General features: G+C 40.5%; 1 protein-coding gene across 1 annotated transcript in view; it reads right to left on the reverse strand.

The window, feature by feature from the left end:
• pipox (pipecolic acid oxidase) overlaps nucleotides 1–18,029 on the reverse strand; it is a 32,442-nt gene extending 14,413 nt beyond the window's left edge. Inside the window, exons 1-5 of the mRNA XM_080889309.1 lie at nucleotides 17,693–18,029; nucleotides 14,684–14,832; nucleotides 8,767–8,980; nucleotides 8,164–8,346; nucleotides 3,810–3,962 (exon numbers count right to left, since the gene is read on the reverse strand). Coding sequence (XP_080745435.1) covers nucleotides 3,810–3,962; nucleotides 8,164–8,346; nucleotides 8,767–8,980; nucleotides 14,684–14,832; nucleotides 17,693–17,803 — 810 coding nt within the window. The 5' untranslated portion in view covers nucleotides 17,804–18,029. The remainder of the gene's footprint in view (nucleotides 1–3,809; nucleotides 3,963–8,163; nucleotides 8,347–8,766; nucleotides 8,981–14,683; nucleotides 14,833–17,692) is intronic.
• Nucleotides 18,030–23,008: the final 4,979 nt, after the last annotated feature.

Consider the following 23,008-nt stretch of genomic DNA (forward strand, 5'->3'; position numbering starts at 1 on the left):
GCACTAAATGCTGGATCACAAGACATGATAAGACAGTTGATCAGTTTCTTTCACTAAGATACCACACCCTTCTCCTCTGCCCAAACTACACATTATTGTGGATGTTGGGATTCTGAAACACTCCATCTACCATTTGATTCACCACCAACAGCATCTATACCCTATGGGTCCTGTGCTTTCATTTGGAGCACTGCCTAGTTATGTTGCTTCATCAGTCTTATTGCCAAAGGGCAACAAGACCAAAGGACAATAAGCACAGATACTCTATTCCATAACGGTAGTGACCCTTGTAACTTAAATAATCGCTGCCCCATCTCAAAATTATCTTGCCTAGCAAATCTTAGAGTCCCTCTTAGTGTCAGTTTCACACATATAGTTCATTTACTCCGATCTAAATCAGTTGATGATTTTGCTGCTTTTCCCTGTGATTTGACTTTTTTTCACACAGAGTAATAACCTAAGTGAACTCCAAGCACACCGTAATGTCTCACCACAAACCACGTGACAATGTTCAGTTCAATTATTAGCAAGATGTGTCTGGGTGGCAGCAATAAAACTAAATACAGCAAGGAAGTGCTGTGTTCTGAACTACTGGAGAACATGGACAATTAGAGACGTTTGCACATCTATACTGGTGTGACAAAGTGTTTGCCCTCTTACTGAGTTACTGTTGGATCCTTGTTTACAATTAAATCAAAATTCATATCAACAAGATATTAGATATTAGACAAAGCTAACAGGTAAACACAAAACACAGTTTCTAAACCTACATAGCCCTGTGTGAAAAAGGGATTTCCCCCTAAACCTAATAACTGTTTGGGCCCTTAACAGCAACAACTGCTACTTTTGATACAATTTAGAACTCTCTTATCACACAAACTTTAAAACTTTGTTAAAACCAAATACACGATACTTACAAGGTCACCTAAAAATATCCAGCCAACAGTTCATATTCAAACATTCATAGTCATGAAATTTAAAATGTTAAACACTCAGGACTGTGAATGGATGCTAGACTCCCTTTTAAAAACCATGCGGACCACCTCTCAAGAAAAGGCTTAAAGGCTGCATATGTCAGCAAGTATACCACACTCACCCATTCACACAAGCACCGTTTTTATGCTTTGAAGTGCTTTCTAACTACCATTCAAACACATTCATACTCTGATGGATGAATCGGAGAGCAACTTGGGGATATTTAGCATGCAGACAACCTTCCGGTCAGCAGATGACCTGTTCTACCTCCTGAGCTACAGCCACCCCAGTATGTGTTTCTTATCACAAAACATTTTTTGCACTTTTGTTGGACAAATAGATCTTGATCTCAATGAGACTATTTAAAGGATGCTAAAAACAATAATGATGACCCTAAATTAACTTCTTATAGCAGTTATGTTTATTATTATTTAAATAAAAAGTTATATAAAGTCCTTTCAAATAAAGGGTAACCAGTTATCCAACATGATTTCTACAATATAAAAGGATAAATCATCTGACAGAACTGAATATAATTTCAGTAATATGCCGTTTGGCATTGTTGTTCACTAGTTAGTACAGTCATCTCACAGCAGGGTGGTTTTGAGTTTGAATTCTGTATGGGGGTGCACTGAGATTCAAAGCACAGGGAACAATAGGCTGAGTGGCACACAAGAAAATGAATAACATGGAGATAAGGAAGTGAAAAAAGAGACTAGAGTTCAAATGCCCAAGAATGTAGGCATATGAGTGAATAAAGAGCTCAATGAACTTACAAATAAGATTAAATAACTGTTTGTTGGTGGTTTTATTACTCATATTCTTTTTAAAATATTAGTTATTTTTACTTTATGATATTGTTCAATAGTCAAAGGAGCTTGCAAAGAAAAGCGTCTGGACTTCTTTAAGTTGCTTGAAGACATTTCACCTCTCATCCGAGAAGCTTCTTCAGTTCTAAGGTCAAATGGTGGAGAGTCCCAGATATAAACCTAGTGGGAGTTTCCCCCCACAGAGGGACAAAGGACACCCTGATGATCCTCTAATCGCCTGAGCCAAGGTGTGAAACTGGGTGTGGGTCCCAATCAGCCAGAGTTTCGGGTGTGTTCATTGTGAAACCTGGCCCCACCTTATCACCTTATCATGCGAATTTCTGAGGTCAGATGGCCCAGAATGTGAGTGGGCGTTAAGGCGTCTGGGAAGGGATCTCAAAACTGGATTATAGATGGCAGAGAGTTGGTGTCGTAAACCCCCGCCTCTGTTCAAAGATGGTCGCTCACAGTGGACATAGATGGCTTCTTTCACTCCTCTTTCAAACCATCTGTCCTCTCTGTCCAAAATGTGAACATTGGCATCAGATGGTTTGAAAGAGGAATTCGCATGATAAGGTTTCACAATGAACTCACCCGAAACTCTGGCTGATTGGGACCCACACCCAGTTTCACACCTTGGCTCAGGCGATTAGAGGATCATCAGGGGGTCCTTTTGTCCCTCTGTGGGGGGAAACTCCCACTAGGTTTATATCTGGGACTCTCCACCATTTGACCTTAGAACTGAAGAAGCTTCTCGGATGAGAGGTGAAACGTCTTCAAGTAACTTAAAGAAGTCCAGACGCTTTTCTTTGCAAGCTCCTTTGACTACGATGACCTGGATGACTGAGAACCTTCACAGAGATATTGTTCAATAAAAAGCAGAGAGGACACCAGTGAAGACGTGCAAGTAAAAGGTCAGATTTGAACTGGACCGCTGCATTTGGCCCTGTTTTTGCCTGTTCATGTCAGGGGCTGTGACCCAGCATTTTGAGTTTATTTTTGTGATTTCTTATATTATATTGAAAGGATATCAAGTTCCAGTATTATTATTAGTTGGCCTTGAGTTTTAGGTCTATTTTAGGTTCTTCTATGTCTCTTTAGTTATGAGTCCTTTCCTGTCCTCTATGTGGTCTGTCTTGTCCTCAGTGCTTTACTTTCAGTCATGCCCGTGTGCTTGTCTACCCGTGTTCTATGTTCTTATTGTCTAGCTGGTGTTGTCATGTCTACGTCTCTCTATGTTTCCTGTTTTATTTTGAAAAGCCTGGTGTTTCCATGTTTGATGTGTTTAGTTTTACTTCCCCTGTGGCCTCATTATGTTTATTCTAGTCAGCTGTTTCCCCATATGTTCCTACTTCCCCTACACACAAAGACTGTTTTCCTTCAGTCTTCGTCAGGTCGTCTGTGTTTCCTCCCACCACGTCACGTCAAGTTCCATGTACTTCATGTTTCATGTTCTTGTTCATCATAGTTTCTCGCACGTTCCTGGTCAGAATAATGTTGATAAGGTTTGTTATCACAGTTACCATAGTTCAGTCATAGTAATCATAGTTTAATTTTTCCCAGTTTAGATTTTAGTTTAGTTTTCGCCCTGCTTGCCTTTGCTTTATTTTTTTATTCATTGTTTTCCAGCCATAATAAATGGCTCACTTTTTGTTTAAATCCAGTGTTTAAACTCGTGTCCGCTCTTGGGTCCTCCTTTCCACTCCCACAGTTCAGCCACTGAACTTAAATAACACCCCTGTTATTCATATCCATAAGCTATACTCTGGTGTCGTTGCCTTCATTTGATTAAAAAAATGTATCTGGTTGAGTACACAGCACAGATTTATATACCGATATTGAAGTGCTAGAAGCATTTACTGAGACAACAAAACCAAATGAGGAACAACAAAATCACATGTTGAAATCAAATTTTGAATTGATCTTTTATAAAGTCTACTTCCTGCTCACAGTTTGTATGTTAGAGGTAGGTATGCAGTAATTTCTGTGTAAAACTTCACTTAAAGGCCCAGTTACATGACGTACCTTCATTAGCCCTGGGTACTCATTGGACGGAAGTCCGTAGATATGCACTTTGGACTCCAAGCATTCAGTTTGTACGAAGCAGGGAAAGCGCTGCTTCATGCTATAGGACCCAGGAACCTTCTCCTTCCAGTAGCACACGTTGATCTTTACTACCTGCAGTAACATAAAGTCATTAGCAACACAGTCAAGGACCTCAAGACTGACTGTATATTTATACAGCATTGACCAGCTTGACCAAAAGAATAAATAAATTAATGCAAAATGCCATGCCAGTCTTGGTACTTGTTGAATGCAGGGTTTCCCCACATATGACTGAATTGAATTTATTATAGTTTAAACATATTGTATAATGTATAGTCTAAATTTTAAATCTGAATATTACACATTTGAAACAAAATTAGCACGTTGATATCAGCTTGCAAACACCATAGTAGCTAAAACTTAAAATATACTCATGCATAACGCCTCCTACTGCAACCTACTCAGATTTATTTCCTCTGAAACAAAAGTGCTATTACAAAAGTTGTTCTGCAGTGGTGAGGCGAGAATTAGGATTTAATGAAACGTACACATGCTTGTACAAATGACGTCCATCAATGGGTAGCAATAATAAGGACACATTTTTCAGGAGCTTTTAGTGTAATGAACTAATAGGCCGTACACTCATTCCCCGGGACAATAAAAATTCTGACACAAGTGCTCTGGTGAGCCAATGTGCTCAGAGCTTGTGCTTTTCCGCCAGTTCACTCAAGCATGACATTCAACACCTTTTCACCCCACCACCACCCCGCCTGAATAATGCAATTCCAATATCACCTCCACTTCTCCACTCTAACAGCTGTCTGCTTGTTTTCTCATCACCTTCTCTTTTCAGGCTGTGTGGCATATTGCAAAATGGAAAAGACTGATTTGCTGAATCAGGTCTCTTGAGCTGTTTAAATGTGGAAGAGAAATTATTTTGTTTCTGTGGTATCTTCAGATGAATATAAAAGGGTAGGAAGGACAGTATCCCCGTGATAAAAGGGGTGGGGGAGCCGAACTGGATTGGATCTCATGCACTGCATGAAAAAAGTCACAAGTTAATATTCTAAATTAATAATATTAGTCATAAGGTAATACATATGGTGTGTTTGTCACAGGCATCACTAATTACATGCATCTACAGTCAGGAAATAATTTTTCCTCCCAGGATTTTAATCTTCTAGCATCTTTCATTTTGGAGAACAAACCTCTCAGTCCATCAGAACTACAGGAGCTATGGTGCTTTCTTCTCTAAAGGATGTACTTGTGGTTTAGTTCACATCATCTGTGATATGCCCACCAAGGAATTTAACCGAGTCCACAGATTTACTGTTTATGCAAAGATTGCTCATGTAAAAAATATTATTTGCAAAATTTAATTACAATCTTTTTTGTTTTGCCCACAATAGAATTATTTCTAATAAACCTGGCCACAGCTCATCAACTGAACCACCACTGCTGCTGGTGACTCATGCCCTTATTTACATTTGGATTTAGCAGGTTTTGCAGTTCATTGCAAAACTGACTCAGCCAAGCTAAAAACGAGCACACGGAAGCAGTTAAAATGATTTGGCAAAAAACACAGCGCCTATAAAGCACCACTGAACCAAGGACACACTGAATTTTGTTAGCTAATTTTACGTTTCTGAACATCATTTTACAGCTTACATTAAATGACACGTGAACGGTTATGACTCCGTCACACTAGAGTAAAAATAGAATGGCAAGCACCTAAAGGAAGTTACCTGGTGGTTGTATTGAATTTTGTCACTTTCAATAGCCCATTGCAAATAGCTATTGCAACCAAACGTTCATTTAGAGATTGTGAGTGAAACACCCTCAGCCTCTGGCTGACCAGAGGTCGCAAAGCAATTACACATGTCACCTGGTGGGAGGCAATTTCTTTCTAAATAACTGCAGTCCGACTTGGACTGATTGCAACCACTGACAAATTGACAAATGTCTGCAAATAATTGCTGTCTAATTTGAAAAGCCAGACAAATTCTGCAACAGGGAAAATAAATCCATCCATCCATCTGTCTGTCGATAGAGCCTAATCAGAGACACCCACACTGCCCGCTTAAGCTTATCCAGCCTAATACAGAAACCTGGTTACAGCAGGATGATTATGTTAGGGGTATTTACTCATATTTAAACTGAGTCATATGAACTGTCAGAGTCCTCGAAGCACAGGCTGAGGAGTGGCACCAAACTCCAGCTTATAAATCAACCAAAGGCCTTGTCCACCCTAACTGGAAAATTTTATTTGTTGTTATCTATTATCCGCCCGGCCCTCACTCAGAACTTCTGATTTCTCTGACTTTTTATCTGATTTACTGCTCAACTCAGATAAAATAATTATTGTGGGCAATTTTACCAAAAACCCTGACTGATTATTTCTAATAACATTTAAATTAACAATAATGAATTTCACAGTAGTGGGCAATACATTGCATCACAGTAGATGTCTTCCTGAAAGTGCTGTAACTAAGTTTAACCTCCTCAGACCCGAACTCTTCCACGGCATGAATTTTTAGTTTCTCTTTCATATTTGGGCATATTGGGACCCAATGAATGCACAAACAAAAAAAAAATAAAAAATAAATAAATAAATAAAAATCACAAGATTTTTTTTTTTGCCCGATTTCTGTTTCTAAGAAAAATGAGAGCCACATATGAGGCTATTCGTTTTAAATTTTCATAAAACAAAGGCAGTATAATGTCCTCATGAGTGGATATCAGGCCCTTGTAGAGCAAAATTTTGTATTTTGATCTAGACAACCCAAAATGTGATGTCCACATATGTGGACGCCAGGTCCTCGGAGGTTAAGGATATAATTCTGCCACTTATCTTCTTCAGTGCCATGTGCCAACACATGAATAGAGCAGACAGAGCAGCTATCAGAACTCTACTCCAACAGAGGTCGATTAGCTTGTTAACAGTATTACATCTTCACTGCGTACAGCTCTGAACACTGTGACTTCTCTGAAAATGAAAGCTTCAAATCAGAAGTACTTGATTCCCTGGTATAACTCAAATGTGTACCAAGGCACATCACTGATTGAAGAAAATAAGAACAATGCTAGGTTTCTCTTCAGCACTGTAGCCAGGCTGACAAAAAGTAGAGCTCTGTTGAGCCAACCATTCCCTTCACTAGAAAAGACTTCATCAGTTACTTCACAAATAAAACTGTAACCAAAAGAGAAAAACTTACTCATAACCATCTCACAAATGTAATATTATGTAGAGCTACTTTCAATACCATTTATATTTATACAGACTTTTTATCTCCAATTGATCTTAGGTAATTATAGACCAATCTCAAACCTTTCTCTTATCTCAAAAATTCTTGAAAGAGTAGTTGTAAAACCAATAGCTGATCCGATTCCTGCAGAGGAATGGTTTATTTGAAGAGTTTCAGTCAGGTTTCAGAACTTGTCACAGTATATAAACAGCAACAGTAAAGGTTACAAATAAGCGCCTTTGACAGTGGACTCCTCTCTTTGCTTGTCCTGTACATCTTAGTGCAGGGTTTGATACCATTGACCATATTTTATTAAAGCAATTAGAGAATGCTGTGGTATTGCGCTGCGGTGGTGTGAATCATATTTCTCTAATAGACTCCATTCATGTAAATGGAGAGTCCTCTTTACACACTAAGGTTAATTATGGAGTTCCACAGGGTTTCTTGGTAGGGCCAATTCTGTTTATATTATAGATGCTTCCCCAAGACAATATCATTAGAAGGCATGGCATACATTTTCAATTTTAATGGAGATCACACCCATCTTCATGTGTGTCATCTGCAGTCCAACGACATAACTCCTGGTTTCACTGGGACCACAAACCCCTCCTCCACAGTAAAGTGGTGAGTCACAGAAGGGATCTGGTTGTATTCTGGTTATAGTCCAATAGAAAATCAAGGGTGCCAATGTCATTTTTCAGTTATTAAATTGCCATCCCACAGCAACTACATTATTTCTAAAAGAACTATGAATTTCTGTTTCAAGTCTGTAACATGAAACAGAAATCTATGTCATAGAATTTCTATTTACATTAAGAGTCCAAAATTTCTATTTATTGTGACTTAAATTAATTAAAAATCACAGTTAATTGCCATTTAATGGGGTCAAGTTGTCAAAATTCCATCTTATTGCTTTTTGATGCACCAAAGTTGCACCAAAGACAGCAGCTCACTTGGCCCCATTCTTTGAAATAACAGTTTCAAAAGCAACAAGGACACTAATAACTTTCTTATATTCATCCTGAAAATACTGTAACGCATGTACAGCCATATAAACATTGCACATTGTATACTGAACATTTTAATACCTCTAGTGGCAACTGTAAACCAGTGTTGGCCAGCAGTTTATTAGCCCAGGGTCCAGCGGTGATCACCAAACTCTTAGCATGATAAACACCCACAGAGGTTGACACTCTTACAACAGGGCCAGGCTTGATGTCCGTTACCTTCTCGTTGTCTCTTATAACTCCACCTAATTTCTGAAATTGCCCCTGTAAAAGAAGAGAGCAGCAAAACATTTGAAATTCCTGTTATAGCTGTTAAATGGTACAGTAATAGCTACTGGAACGAATGCAAGAAATGTATATGGAACTTTGTAAAGTGGATGATGATTAATGGACAGTGGGTTCAAGTACATTTAATTTATTATAAAAAGACAAAACAAAAACAGATTCCTCATACTGACTGTCTTTGAGCATGCATTTAAAAATACAAAGTCCTAAAATATTTTGGAATGCCTGGACTTGTTTTTAGTAATGATGATATCATTTTTACTTTTTTATTTAAAATATTTCATTTGTTAAACTGGAATTTTTAGACTTGATTCTGTCAAATTTCAGAACAAACCAAAACATCCACATTCACACACTCAAGACACGGCACAAGTCCGTATCATGTTATCAGTGGTATACCTGTACGGTTTTGAGTGTGCGGTCAGCAAATAGAACTCCAGCAGTTGTATCCACCAGTGCTCCGTCTCCCTTAGCCAAGTTGACATTGGGAATGTGCTGACTAAAGATGTCATGGGTCAGGACAACCATGGGAACCTTGTTTGTTTGAAGGGTGTCCTTAATATTTTGGTAATTTTCACTCTTCTCTGGCCCCATAACCAGGAGCCCTGTTTGTCTGAAAGTGGAGATTAGGGGAAATTTAAGGCGGCATCTTGAAAATAAATCTTCAAAAAAAGAAATTAATAAACTAGTAATTGACTTTAATAGAGTGCAATGTTAACTTTGGCATTAAAAAAAAGAAAAGAAACGAAAGTATCATAAAGAGCTAGCTACAAACTGCACTGCTAAAAAAAATGATAAAAAAAACCCACTTTAAGTATAGCATCAAGTCAATTAAACTTCTGGGATATTGATCTGGTCAGTTAAATAACAGACAGGATTGTTAATCGGTTTCAGCTGCTTTGGCACACTAGAGGAGTTTTGGAGGTGGACAACTGACATTTTTTCTTCCTCATCTTTTCTGACCTTTTTTTTTTCACTAATTTTGAATTTGGCTAGGATCAGTGTCGTAACTGGCAACATAAAGTGAAACCTGGACCCGGCATGTAGTTAGTGAAGGATATCTTGACTAGGCCCTAGAAGGTGCTTCACCCATCAGTAGGTCTGGTGTCTGCTCCTTTATGCAAGGAGGAATGGGATGAGCGATGGCAGAGTCCTACAAAATGACCTTCAACAAACCAGTAATGTGAATATTCTGAGGGTTATGAGAGCTCTACGTCCTTGAATGGGCCCTGTGTTCACTGCCTGCCACTGTGGAGCTCAATTGGCATTTTCCTTAAATTAAAAAACCCAAGTACTCATATTCCACCCTTCATACAGCTCTAGGTTACTTGCCAAGTGGTGAGGACCCTTTACGGTCACACAGTGACTTTGAAGTGGTGGGGGTCAGACACGGGTGGAGCCACACAGGTATATCACCTTCCTAAAAGCATAGAGAGAGGCTGAAACCACATTTCTAGTTAAGGAAAAAATTCAACCATCCCCGCCTCCCTCAATTATGATAACTATCTCACAATAGAGAGCAGATATTGCTGCATTGCAACAGCGCTGAGGTGTTCTCTCCCCTGATCGTTCACACCACTTTCTTAGAGATACATTTTGAAACGTCCCTAGTTGTGACAGTGCATGCACAGCCTTATTGGTTACCTGAGCATAAAAGACAAATTGTTCATACAGAATTTGGCTGAAAATGGAAGTAATAGAAGAGTCACTACAGTGCGTAGTGTAGCTCCATAGTTCTTGTGTTGTAGAAAGATGGTTCTATATGTTTCTGTGTCAACTACTGCAAGGTGAACAAGGTATCACGCCTTCGATGCTTGTTTCCTGCGGGGGAACACGGTGGGTCTGTGTGCCGCGCTGGAATGGTAGCGCTGTGCAGGGCGGCTGCTGTGCTCGCTTCGTATTACTCCTCACCCCCCCACCCAATCCTGTGGCTTGTTATGTCTTTCACAAAGTTGTGCTGTGGACATTTATGTGCTTTTTGTGCAGAGGAGTTTTTTTGTTTCCTGTTCTCATGCTGTCCTGCCATGGAAGCACAGCACGAGTAGAGGTCTCTTTTTTTCCTCTTGTACTTTCCCATTGTAGTGTATATTTCAGTGTTTTTCTGTAATGCTACCGATCTCCGACTTGTATCCCCATGTAATGTCTGTGTTGTGTGTGTAATGACGGAGGGGGGGGGTACCATTTCACTCGAGGGCAACCTGCATGTGGCGAATAAAGCTTTGATTGATTGATTGATTGTATCACGGTTCACTTCCGTTCAGCTTGTTTGCAGCCCCCGCCACTTTTCAGTGCCTCATGGACCGGGTGCTGCATCCACACACTGCATATGCTGCCATCTACGTCATCATCCACAGCAACACCACAGCGGAGCATGTGCAGCAGGTGGATGCCACCCTGGAGTCCCTGTGGCGGGCGGAGCTCACGGTCAACCTGAAGATGTGTGCGGTTGGATGGAGGGAAGTACAGTAGCTGGGCTACCACTTGGGAGGTGGGCAGGTGTGTCCACAGGTGGAAAAAACAGCAGCCATCGCATCTATGGCTCCACTGCAGGGGAGGGGTGGTACAGGGCAGTACAGCTGTATCGCATCCAGTATTCACACTCTGGAAAGTTGCTCTGCAGTGTCAACGGTGTGAAGACAAAACTCAATATTCAGTTTATATAAATACAAGCACGAAAAGTGTTACATGCCGTGACTACGGTTACAAAGATACTGCACAGTTTAACGAGAGATGGACTCAGCCAGTAAACTCAAGTTCACTAAAAATCGAAACGTTAAGGACCTTACCCGCAGAATATTAAGTTATCATATACCATCAGTTCTTTGATGCATTAATTACAGATGGTGAACAAAACTATGAAACCAAGTAATAAATGGACCCATTAATATCACCTGTGACATCATAGTGGCTGGACATCATTACTAGTGGTAATACCCCAGCTCCAGTGTGTTAAGTTATTGAGTCCTATAGTGAGAGGGTCTGATTCAGAGATCTGTCTGAGAGATAACTGACCCACCCGCGCCAGCACTGCTTTCACAAAGCCATTCCGAAATCTGTCAGCAGCCATAAGTCACTTGCAACCACAGCTTAGCCATTCATCACACAATTTAATGTGTGTGGTTGTGTGCTTGCAAATGTGTGACAGAGAAAGCAAAAAAAATCATGTAGACTCATAAATGTGATACGTCATTTGACCTGACCTGACATAACAGGTGACGCATGGTACAGCTTCAGCTGATGGATGTGCTAACACACTGTCATATACATGACAGGGAAAGGAAGATAGTCCAGAGGGTAGATTTTAGCTTAGCTCTTGCTCTTTTTTAATGGCTTATATTCTAGAAGCAGCTGCTCAAACCAGCCTGGCTTGAACATTTCTCATTGTGATGCAGTCATTTTTTTTAACAGCTGAAGGGCACAGGTGGCCTTTACTTGCAGACCCATCAGTCATAAGCTGTAGACCAGGGAATTCGCAGTATTTCTAAGGAACATAATGTGAGTGTGTTCTAGTACAACAAACTATTATTTTGAGACACAAATAATGAAACAATGTGCTATCAAAATTACTGGTAATGAGACAAAATGGGACAGTTTAAAGGAATATGATCAGGGTGGAGTGCCCACTCCGGGTCGGGGATGAGTTCCTGCCCCAAGTGGAGGAGTTCAAGTATCTCGGGGTCTTGTTCGCGAGTGATGGGAGAAGGGAGCCGGAGATCGACAGACGGATTGGGGCTGCAGCTGCAGTAATGTGGACGCTGCACCGGTCCGTCGTGGTGAAGAGGGATCTGAGTGTAAAAGCGAAGCTCTCAATTTACCGGTCGATCTACGCCCCTACCCTCACCTATGGCCACGAGCTGTGGGTAGTAGGGCTGGGCCATATTATACCGTTCACGGTAATACCGGTATAATGTTAGGCAACGATAGGAAAATGAAATATCGCGATAGAATGGGAGTAAAATGCGCATGCGCAGTGCCTTTGTTTTCATACGCACATGGCCGATTGTTGAGGAACCAGAATTGGTTTGTAAAAATGGTGCAACTTCCGTGATGTGGAACTGGTTTGGTGTTTATCTGTCAGATACACAACAAAGCACATTTTTTTGCAGAACATGCAAGCGGCCGTTGTTATTGTCGTATTTGTCGGACTAAGATGCTCTTAAATCTGGGAGTAATCTGGGTCCTAAACTCCGAATATTTGACTTCAGGTCAAACAACACTGCAGCATCACTGAGAGTTGAAAACTGTCTAAATTCTTTCATCTTTAATAAAACGATCAGCATTGCTGCTTTACCAGGTGTAACTATGAAGTTTAACTTCCAGGTATCCATGAAAACAAAAGTTATTACATTTAACGGAGTTAGAAGTTAGCAGGAAGCTAGCGGAAGTTAGCTCGCTAGTTTCGCTAGTTACCTAAGCATGATATTGCATGTTCTGACTGAGAGATTTCTGAAAAAATTCAAACGTACAGCTCTGCTATCACTTCCAACATAAATGAAGACAGGAAACTAAACAGCAGTGACGTTTGTAGGGTTACTGAAGTTGGGCTAGCTGGTATATTATGATGTGCTACGTGATCGCTAGCGACACAGCTATGTTAGCATAACATAAACAGTGAAGCTGGAGGACGAACACTAACACTTTTCCACTTATAAAAGTTAACGTGAAGGTTCTTCATGGTTAGAGACAAATGCAATCGCATGGCAGGATGCTGTAAACGGACCAAACTTCAGTCAGGAGAACAACTGAGATAATTCATCCATAATACGAGGTCAGTCATTAATATACATGGGAATAGAGCAGCTGCCAGAGAATTCAACATTAATGAATCAATGGTACAGAAGTGGAGGAAGCAAGAAGAATGAGTTTAATAAAGTTTGATTTATCTGACTGCTTTGTTTCGCTTAATGTGCCTTATAATCCCGTGCACCTTATGGTCCGAAAAATACGTACTGCACACTGCAGTTTAATGTTGCAAAGCACCTCTTTTTAACTTCAGTGGATATTATACATGGTTATGCTCAGGATATGTCAGCCCATTTCTACTGGAAATGCCTTTTGGTTAAACTTTCAGCAAGGAATTTGCATTTGCACTGTTACATTTTTATAAAGCTTTAATGTACATAAAAACCAGCTTCTTGTTTAAGTGAAAATAAATGGAAGGTTGTCTTTTTGCGCTAGTAATGTTGTGGAGTTGTATTTTGTCTCGCATCAATTATATCGTCAGTTATATCGTTATCGCAAATTTTCAAATATATATCGTGATAAATATTTTTGGCCATATCGCCCTGCTCTAGTGGGTAGTGACCGAAAGAACGAGATCGCGGATACAAGCGGCAGAAATGAGCTTCCTCCGAAGGGTGGCTGGCCTCTCCCTTAGAGATAGGGTGAGAAGTTCGGCCATCCGGGAGGGGCTCAGAGTAGAGCAGCTGCTGCTCCACATCGAAAGGAGCCAGCTGAGGTGGTTCGGGCATCTGACAAGGATGCCCCCTGGGTGCCTCCTGGGTGAGGTGTTCCAGGCATGTCCCACCGGGAGGAGGCCCCGGGGCAGACCCAGGACACGCTGGAGAGATTATATCTCTCGGCTGGCCTGGGAACGCCTTGGTATTCCCCCGGATAAGCTGGAGGAGGTGGCTGGGGAGAGGGAGGTCTGGGCCTCTTTGCTTAGGCTGCTGCCCCCGCGACCCGGCCCCGGACAAAGCGGATGAAAATGGATGGATGGATGGATGATCAGGAAAGTGAAAGTGCTGATGGGGGTTACACACAGATTTATGCCACTGTCTCTGTGAATGAAATGAGGTTCCGAAAGTTTAAAAAGAAAAGAAAAAAAAAAGAAAAAAGAAAAAGACAAAAAGGCACCGTTCCACATGTAACCAGGTGCTAAGAAACTGCTTACAACTCAGTATTGCACCTTAATAGCCGTTCTTTTCCCCATTCCCGTCCATTAACCATAGAGCACACCTTCTCTCTGTGCATTAAAACTCGCGCTTCTGTCTGGTTTGCTGTATGGTTTACGCCACTTGATTTACGGCAACTTTGTCGCTCTGTGACTTTCAAAATAAAAGCATCCACTCCAACAATATAATAGTCACTCATAACTTTACAAACTACTTTACAAAATATTAATGAGGTTATTTACACCACATTCAAAAGCATAGGAGCTGTCAACGGCCAATTCAGTGATGCTGGAGGTAATGAGAAAGTCATGCATTAATAGCTCCTGTAGATTGAGTTGTTGCTCTTGTGCGTACATAACACCTTGAACGTAACAAATCTCCTTGTTCTGGGTTTTCTCTCTGTTCTTCTGCTGACTCCTTACCTGTACAATTTCACTCCTGCCTCCCTCTCCAGCTGAGCCCACAGTTCATAGCACTCCTCCATCATGTGGGTGTAGAAGTTCTGCTCGTAGGCCTTGCGGATGATGCGGGTCTGGCCATGGGAACTCCCTCGGCTGTGGGGCAGTACAAACTGGAAAATATAAGCATGAAAACAACTGGTTAAATTACTTCTGCATTGAAGTAAGAAAATGCTCAAAAGTACATAAAACTGCAGTCTCGGCTGCAGGCCGCAAATATCATTATGACTCATTTACTGTACATTTTTGTATAAACTAAAGACAACAAGACCAGCTGAGGAAAACCAGACCCAGTCAAAAAGTATATAGAAGGGGAAGTCTGAATACCTTTGAAATTAACCCTTAGCTGTCTTCAGTTCTTTGTTACATTGTACTGTTTGAGTGTGTTCCTCACGTGTTACCTGTTTAGGACTACTTTTGACTACATCTGGACTTGCTGCCTTATGTAACTAAAGCTTATTTTTTCCATTTATTGAAATCTGTCTTGAAGTCTGCATTTTGGGTCCAAATTCTCCACAATCATCACAGAATGACACAACCGGTAACATGGACACAGTCAATGGTGAGGGACTGACAGCGACGCACTCCAGACAACGAATCCCTACATTATGGGACTCACTTGGCTATTGGAGGACTTCAAAGATACTGATCCCTCCCTGCCCAATCCTCTGGTGATAAGAGTGGCCGGTCTCTGCTTCACACCAGCCTCTCTACTCTCCACTCACTCTCTAGCCTCTTCAACTGTCTATTCTCCTCCACCACTGCCACCTGTATCCCAATCCAGGGGAAAATGGTCTCTGCCTAGGCCGCCTTAACAACGCCAGACTACTCGATTGGGGTTTGTCAGAGGCACTTGCTGCTTCAGCACTCCAGTCCTCCTTTTCCTGGAGAAAGCACAGATCCCACTGCTGCTCCTCACCCGGGGCAGCACCGCCTAAAACCCACCTCTGTAAAGCCAGGACACTTTACTTTTTTAATTCATTGAGGAAAACAGGCACAACCCTAGGTTTCTTTTGAGAATTCGAGCCAGGCTGACAAAGAGTCAAAGCTCTGTTGAACCAAATATTTCTTTAACTGTCCCACAGATGTATCAATAAGTACGCCAGCTCTAATAACTGCTGATATTAGATAGGTCTCTACTATCAATCTTTCTAAGTTAACTTCAATAATTTCTTCCTCTAAACCATCAATGTGCCTTTTAGACCCCATTACTGCCAAGACTGCCCAAAGTCCACCATGAATTAATTCTTCAAGTTTAAAGAGGATGATCTGTCTTTATTGACAGGCTTCGTACCACAGGCTTTTAAGGCAGTGGCAAATAAACCATTATTCATAAAGCCATTGTTTGATCCTTAGCTTATTACAGGCTAATTTCTAACCTTCCCTTTACCTCAAAAACAGTTTACTGATCATTTGTAAAGTAATGTTTTTTTAAGAGTTTCAATCAAGATTCAGAAAAAAACAGCACTAGTGAAAGTTATGAATGATATTTTTTTGTGGACAGTGGACTCATCTCTGTGCTTGTCCTGCTAGACCTTAATGCATTATTCAGTACCACTGACCACAATATTTCACTGCAGATATGACACTGCTGTGAAATAGGAACTTCGCTGCAGAGGTTTTGTGCGGAGTCTTCCTCGTACACAAAAGTAGCCACAAAGTTCCAAAGAGTTATGTGGTAGGAAAAAGTACATTTTACACATACTTCCTTTAGGCAATATTATTACAAAACACTGCATAAATTTTAATTGACATCATTGCTATAAAAAAATTCTCTTTTTTTTCCCTTGGGACCAGAAAGAGAGAGCACATTTCTCCCATATTAACTTCTACTCATTGCCTCCCTGTTCAATTCAGAACTGAATTTAAAATCCTTCTTCTTACATACAGACTCTTAAATAATCAGACCGCGTCATATTTTAATGACCTTATAGTAACTTTTTATCCCAACAGAGCACTTTGCTCTCAGACTGCAGGCTTACTGGTGATTCCAAGAGTTTTCAAAAGTAGAATGGGAGGCAGAGTCGTCAGTTTTAAGGCCTGTCTACTCAGTTCAATTCAATTTGATAAAATTGAATTTTTGCCTAAGGCACGTTTCCTCTACTGTGGAATTTATAGAAGTAATAACCAGCAGCTTGATAAAAATGATAAAGTCAGAGTTAAAATACAATACAGTTTGCATGATTAACTCCTTCAACACAACCAGTGTGTCAGCTTCTAAATGGCTCCCATCCTCAGGGTTTGGGAGCTTCTTTTTTTTCTTTAAATTGGCTAAACCCTCCAGGTGAGCTTCCTCCTTTAAGACGTCTGGAAACGACTCCGAAAAGGGAAAAAAAATGAATCAGGAATGAAGAATAACGTTTTCAAACTATGAAATGCATAATGTTCACCCAACCTGAGAAACTCTGATACCGTCACTACATCAGAGTTCAAACGTCTAGGCTAGGAAGACCAGGACCACCACCACCTCAGGGACTGTGGTAATGTTCTGTAATAACATTACTTTTAATACTTGTTTTTCTTTACTCATGTATTTATATTTAATTTCCATACCCCTCTTGGCTCTACCTTCTAATAATACTAATATGAGACTTAAGTAGATGCACAGACACAAATATTTCATTTCAAATACAAGGACTCTACTTGTTTTGCTCGCCTTTGTCTGTGCTGTATGTGACTTATCTGCTTATTGTTTCACGTATCTGTATATTGTTTTGTTTAAGGAAAATAAAAAGTACACTAAACTTCACTGCCTATCATACTCGTGAATTAAGTAGTTTTACTTTTGATGGTATTTTCCTAACTACTCTTTCATACTTTCTTCTTTCGTGACATTTTCTATGCATTCTATGAACTTGTAGTCAATTATAAGTAAACTGTAATGGAGTACTGTTACAGTGGAACGTAGAGAAACCTGATTAAAATGCAATGGCTCAAGTTAGACTCTTGACTCAAAATCGTTTCATGACGCACCTGCTCCAACAGCAGAGTCTTCTTGTTCTTTTTTGCCAGCTGATAGGCCGTAAAGGAGCCCTGGACGCCTGCCCCGATCACTATGCAATCAAAATCTCCGCTGGTCGACATGTTTAACTCACACACAGAGCTCACAGATCGAGGTCACGCGTTTTTAAAAGTGCTCCACAGATCCGCCTACTAACGCCAGGGGAAGGACGAACAAAAGCCTCCAGGAACTTTGCCCTGAGTGTTGGCGGTCAGGAGCCTGGATTTCCGCCACGCCGAGCAGGAACCGAACGCTTATGCTGGACCGAGCTGAACTCTTCGCGGTTATGATCAGAAGTGCGTTGTGTTGTTGTCTGGATCTACGTCAGGTCCGTTTGACAATAAGGCACACCGCATAGCAGGAGTGCCTGAAAATCTTCTGTAGGGAAAATATTGCCACCATATGTAATGACAAGGAGCCAACTCTGCAGCTCAGCTGTAAATGTTCAAACTTCTTTTGGGCTGTATTTGGTGCCTCGTTTTCTGCTCATAAATCAGACGGACTACTAAGAATATATGATTTAGCCAAGGCCACTGGGAGCAAAATATAGAATTAATGGTGAAATATATTTCGTTTAATTTGTATTCTGGGACAAAAATTTCAGGAACAAAAACACACACACACAAAACCAAAATATTAAATAAATAATAACTGTATGTAATAGTAGTAGTAGTAGTAATAATATTAATAATAATAATAATAATAATAATAATAATAATAATACCTATTTGAACGAATACTTTTGTTCTAATAATCATTTATAGGAATAAAAGAAGTGTAAAGACAAAAAATACTGCAGGAAAAAAAATGTGAAAATAACAACATATTTAATATTTTATTCCTTTATTTGTTTTACTATTTTATAGTGCAGAACAAAACTGAAGACAGTCTTTCAATTATCTAAATAAACAAACAGAAACAAAAAACTGAAAACATTTTCAAATATTTCAGAAGAAGCAGCTTTAATAATTCATCCACACTTCAATTGTCTGTCACAGAAAACCTAATGATGAACTAATTTTACAACAGAACTTAGGCAGAATTCACATTTAGTAAAAAAAGTGTCTTCTAAATGGTGCAAGTAAACACTTCTCTGAAATATTAGTTAACATATTGTGGGCAGGCCTGGTCTGGGACTAAAATCATGGGTCATCTGTGGCAGGGTCCTTCCAGTTTTGTCTTTCCTTTTTCCAGCACAGCTAATGCAACACTCAGCAGATCAAAGTGCACCTGTATCAGTTATATAACCACAGAAAGCCTACTCAGGCCACAGGTCACTTCTCTGCAACCCTGGAACAGACAGGTAGAAATGTCATAATTTCATTGTGTAATATTGTGGCACAGTAAAAAACAATAAATGACGTAAACTTTGTAAAGTTTTACAAAAAATAAATTTTTGAAGTTGAGGTCATACCACACAACATATTAGACCATGTCAAAAACCTGGACCAAAATAGAGAAGCAGTGTGGGAATAACTTCACACAATGATTCATCTTTAGCAGCCATAAGTTTAAGTAATTATGATGTAATGAGAGACCTTGTCTGTTTCTCTCTTGTGGATGAACTCTTTTTTTTTATCACAGGCCATTTGTTTATGTACAGCTCTCTTAATGCCTTGGCAGAGCAACAAGCCTCGACTTTGACTTTTTTTTTCTTTTTCAGGTATTGGGTTATATTTGCTGGTGTGCTCAGGATCACTGACATGTTCCATGACGTAGTTTTGGCAAAAATCCAGCTGCCAGACAAGCTTGGATCACACAGAGGAGTTCATGATCAGCTCATTTTTTTCTGACTGCAATGTCCCAGGGTGTCGAGTGACTGCAAAACAAACTGAACAAATCAGTCTTGTCTTCCATCACGTGTTTAGCGGCAGGGTAGAGGTTACACACAATGGTGATGTTTGGTGTTGTCTGTCCAAAAGACATTGTTCCAAAATTCTTATGCTAAGCTAAGTTCTTCCACCTTTTAGAGAAAAAAATGGCTGCGCCTTGGTAACTCTTCCAACAAATGGATGGATGGTTGGAGAGGTTGGAACAACAATCAACAAGTCTGCAGTTAGCTCTTGAAGAAAAAAATCAATTTTGCCTCTGAACATCATCAAAGTGGATTTTAAACCAAAGCAAAGATGCGACTGAAGTCCCCCAAAATTTAAGAACTAAAAAATCTAAGATAAATTTAAATCTAAGGATTTAAAAAAAATACTTGATAAGATCCTTTGCAGTCGAAACTGACAGTCTGAAGTCTAGAGCGCATGGACGTGGTCAGATGCTGTTTATACAACCTTGCTATGCTTTGCCAGGCTTTAGCTGCAGCTCAGTTTAGTTGCTGCCTGTTTGTTTGTCCCTCTGCCTTCAGTTTTGTCTTCAGTAACTAAACAGGATCCTCTATTAAATTGGGATCGGGTGACAATGTTATAATAGACTGTTTCTTTGCCTTGAGATATGTTTTGGTTTCATTTGCAGGATGCTTTTAATCCCTATCCATTTGTACTTCATCTAATCAGGGAGTATAGCCCTGTACAGTCTTGAAGCATACCCAATAATCCAGGTAAGGCATACTCAGAAAGCCGAATCTGTTTATTTGGACATAACATTTTCAGTGGAAGAAGCATTTCAACATTTTAACAGGAGTTGTCTCTGATACATGATGGTGTAGAGATTCAAACGTTTATTTAATGATTTTTTTACTCCTCCAATGGGAGGAGTAAAAAAATCATTAAATGTCCTCAAATGTATGTCCTTAAATAAACTGTCCTCCAGCTGTCCTCAAATGCATTTGAGGACAGCTGGAGCCTCAGCCCGAACAGTTCTCCTTTGTTGTCGATCAACGCTCAGATACCTCATCACCATCGACCTCTGCAACATAAGACTATAGAAATAAGGTCCAGTCTCCTCAAAAACCACATTAGACCTCTGCTGTTATTAATATATGCAGAATACCACCTCGTTATGTTGTACTTTCAACAACGTATCTTTTCCTCATTTCTATAAGACCTATCAACAGTGTAGGGCATGGCTATTCAACTAAGACGTTAGTTGGGCCAGATTTCAAACTGAGGAATTTATCTGGGCCAGATATTTTTTTGCAGCCAGTAAATGGTAAATGGCCTGTATTTATATAGCGCTTTACTAGTCGCTAAGGACCCCAAAGCGCTTTACACATTCAGTCATCCATCCACACACTTTCACACACTGGTGATGGCAAGCTACATTGTAGCCACAGCCGCCCTGGGGCGCACTGACAGAGGCGAGGCTGCCGGGCACTGGCGCCACCGGGCCCTCTGACCACCACCAGCAGGCAACGGGTGAAGTGTCTTGCCCAAGGACACAACGACCGAGACTGTCCAAGCCGGGGCTCGAACCGGCAACCTTCCAATTACAAGGCGAACTCCCAACTCTTGAGCCACGATCAAGGGGCCAGCAATAAGCAGCAGATCATGATCAATTTCAAACCCACACAACTATATTGAAAAACAAGTAATTTTTTTTATTCCTTTTCCCCTGTAAATCTGGTGACCTCTCACAAATGCACACCGAAAGGTCCATTTAAAAAAAGGGAGCTATAACTAAACTATTTTTTGTACATTTGAAATAATAATTAAAAAAAAACATTTTGATAATTCCCTTTCAAATTAAAATAAATATTTTGCTGACCACTCATTTTTCCTGCCATGGATGGAGCCCCATCCGTCACAAGTATACAGATACGCTTCATATCCAGACCATTTTCCTCAAAAAGAGCTGAAATCTTCTCAAAAATTATTTCGGCAGCTTACTAACGGTAGTAAGCCGAGCAATTTCCCATCCAAAAAACGGACATATACGCACAACTGTGCATTATCAGTTCTGTCTGTGATCTCCTGCTATAGACATTACATCAGTTTTCTTCAGGTTCTTCAGCATTTCAAACTCGTCTGACGCCAGAACTTCAACTCTACGAATATTTGAACTGTCTGACAGGGTATGTTTTTAATAGCAGATGTCACATTTACTTTAATTTTTTCGTCACTTATCACCGCATCCACCACGTATGCAGTATTTCACTGTTTCAGAATCTGTGAAAGGCCTTTTCTTCTTCGCCAAGAAGGAAACACGAAGGGAAGCTGCTGCAGCTCTCTCTTGGGCTGTACAGGACCCTCACCATGGTAGTACAACTCCGGTTGTAAGATTATTAAACTCGCAATTAAACTGTACTTTTGCAGCACTCTCCTGAGATTGCTCTGGAAAGTCTGTGTAGAAAGTCTGGTGTTTGTCATTGTGGTGCCTGTGTAAGTACCGCAACACACTCACTGCAAATTAAACACATAGGTTTGGCATTTGGATTTGGCAGTAAAATGAATAAGTATTTGTCAGTCCAGGCAGGGTTAAACCGACGGTTTTCATTGTCAAATTTACGCGTTTGGACTGAGAAAGACATGCTGTTGTCACATCATACTGTATATATGATGATTGTTTAATATGTTTACATCACGGTGCATTGTGGGTTAAATATTGCTAGGCTACTAGGAGTGTTGCATTCACAGTCTACACTACGCTGTAGGAATTTTTAATTTTTTAAAATTAATTAATTAATGAATTTTTTGCGTTTTCTCTGTGTTTCTGCCAGGACCACAGGCAGGGCCACTCGCAGGTTGCTTCTGGGCTGCATGTGGCCCGCGGGCCGCCATTTGAATAAGCTTCGTGTAGGGACTAATGCGTTATTAAGTAACGCGTTACAGTAACTACGTTATTATTGTGGTAACGAGCACGGTAACTAGTTATTATGCCAAAATCAGGAACGCGTTAATCGTTACTGGGATTTAGATAGGGTCGTTATTCGTTACTTCATGTGGTGGCTACAGGGCTCGCAAAATCGCTAGCCCGACGTCCCGGAGCTAGCGATATCTCCGGTCGGGCGACCAAAATCTATCTCAGCCCCGCCTGTCGGGCTATATGATAACCCGACTCGGGCTAGCGATTTTGCGAGCCCTGGGCTATCGTGGAGCTTCCACAGATTCAGTAACATTAGCAAGTGGTGGAGGCCAGCAGGTGGATGAGGGAAAGGGGAGGCAGGAGGGGGAGAGACCCGAGGCGGCCGCCGGTGTCAGGTGAACTGAACTTCAGGTAAGAAGTTATGACCTGCAGTCTATCTGGGTCAGATATAAACCAAGTTTAGGTGGAGTTTATTTTCGTTATGCTGACGTTTTCGTACTGGGTACTAGCTAGCATGGCGGAGTTTCTATACAGCTGGGTGGGTGCTATGATGTTACTGATGTTGAAGTTTATTTTGTTCATAAGGTTAATTATTA

Source organism: Rhamphochromis sp. 'chilingali' (genome assembly GCF_963969265.1).
Source record: "Rhamphochromis sp. 'chilingali' genome assembly, chromosome: 8".
NCBI classification, from domain to species: domain Eukaryota; kingdom Metazoa; phylum Chordata; class Actinopteri; order Cichliformes; family Cichlidae; genus Rhamphochromis; species Rhamphochromis sp. 'chilingali'.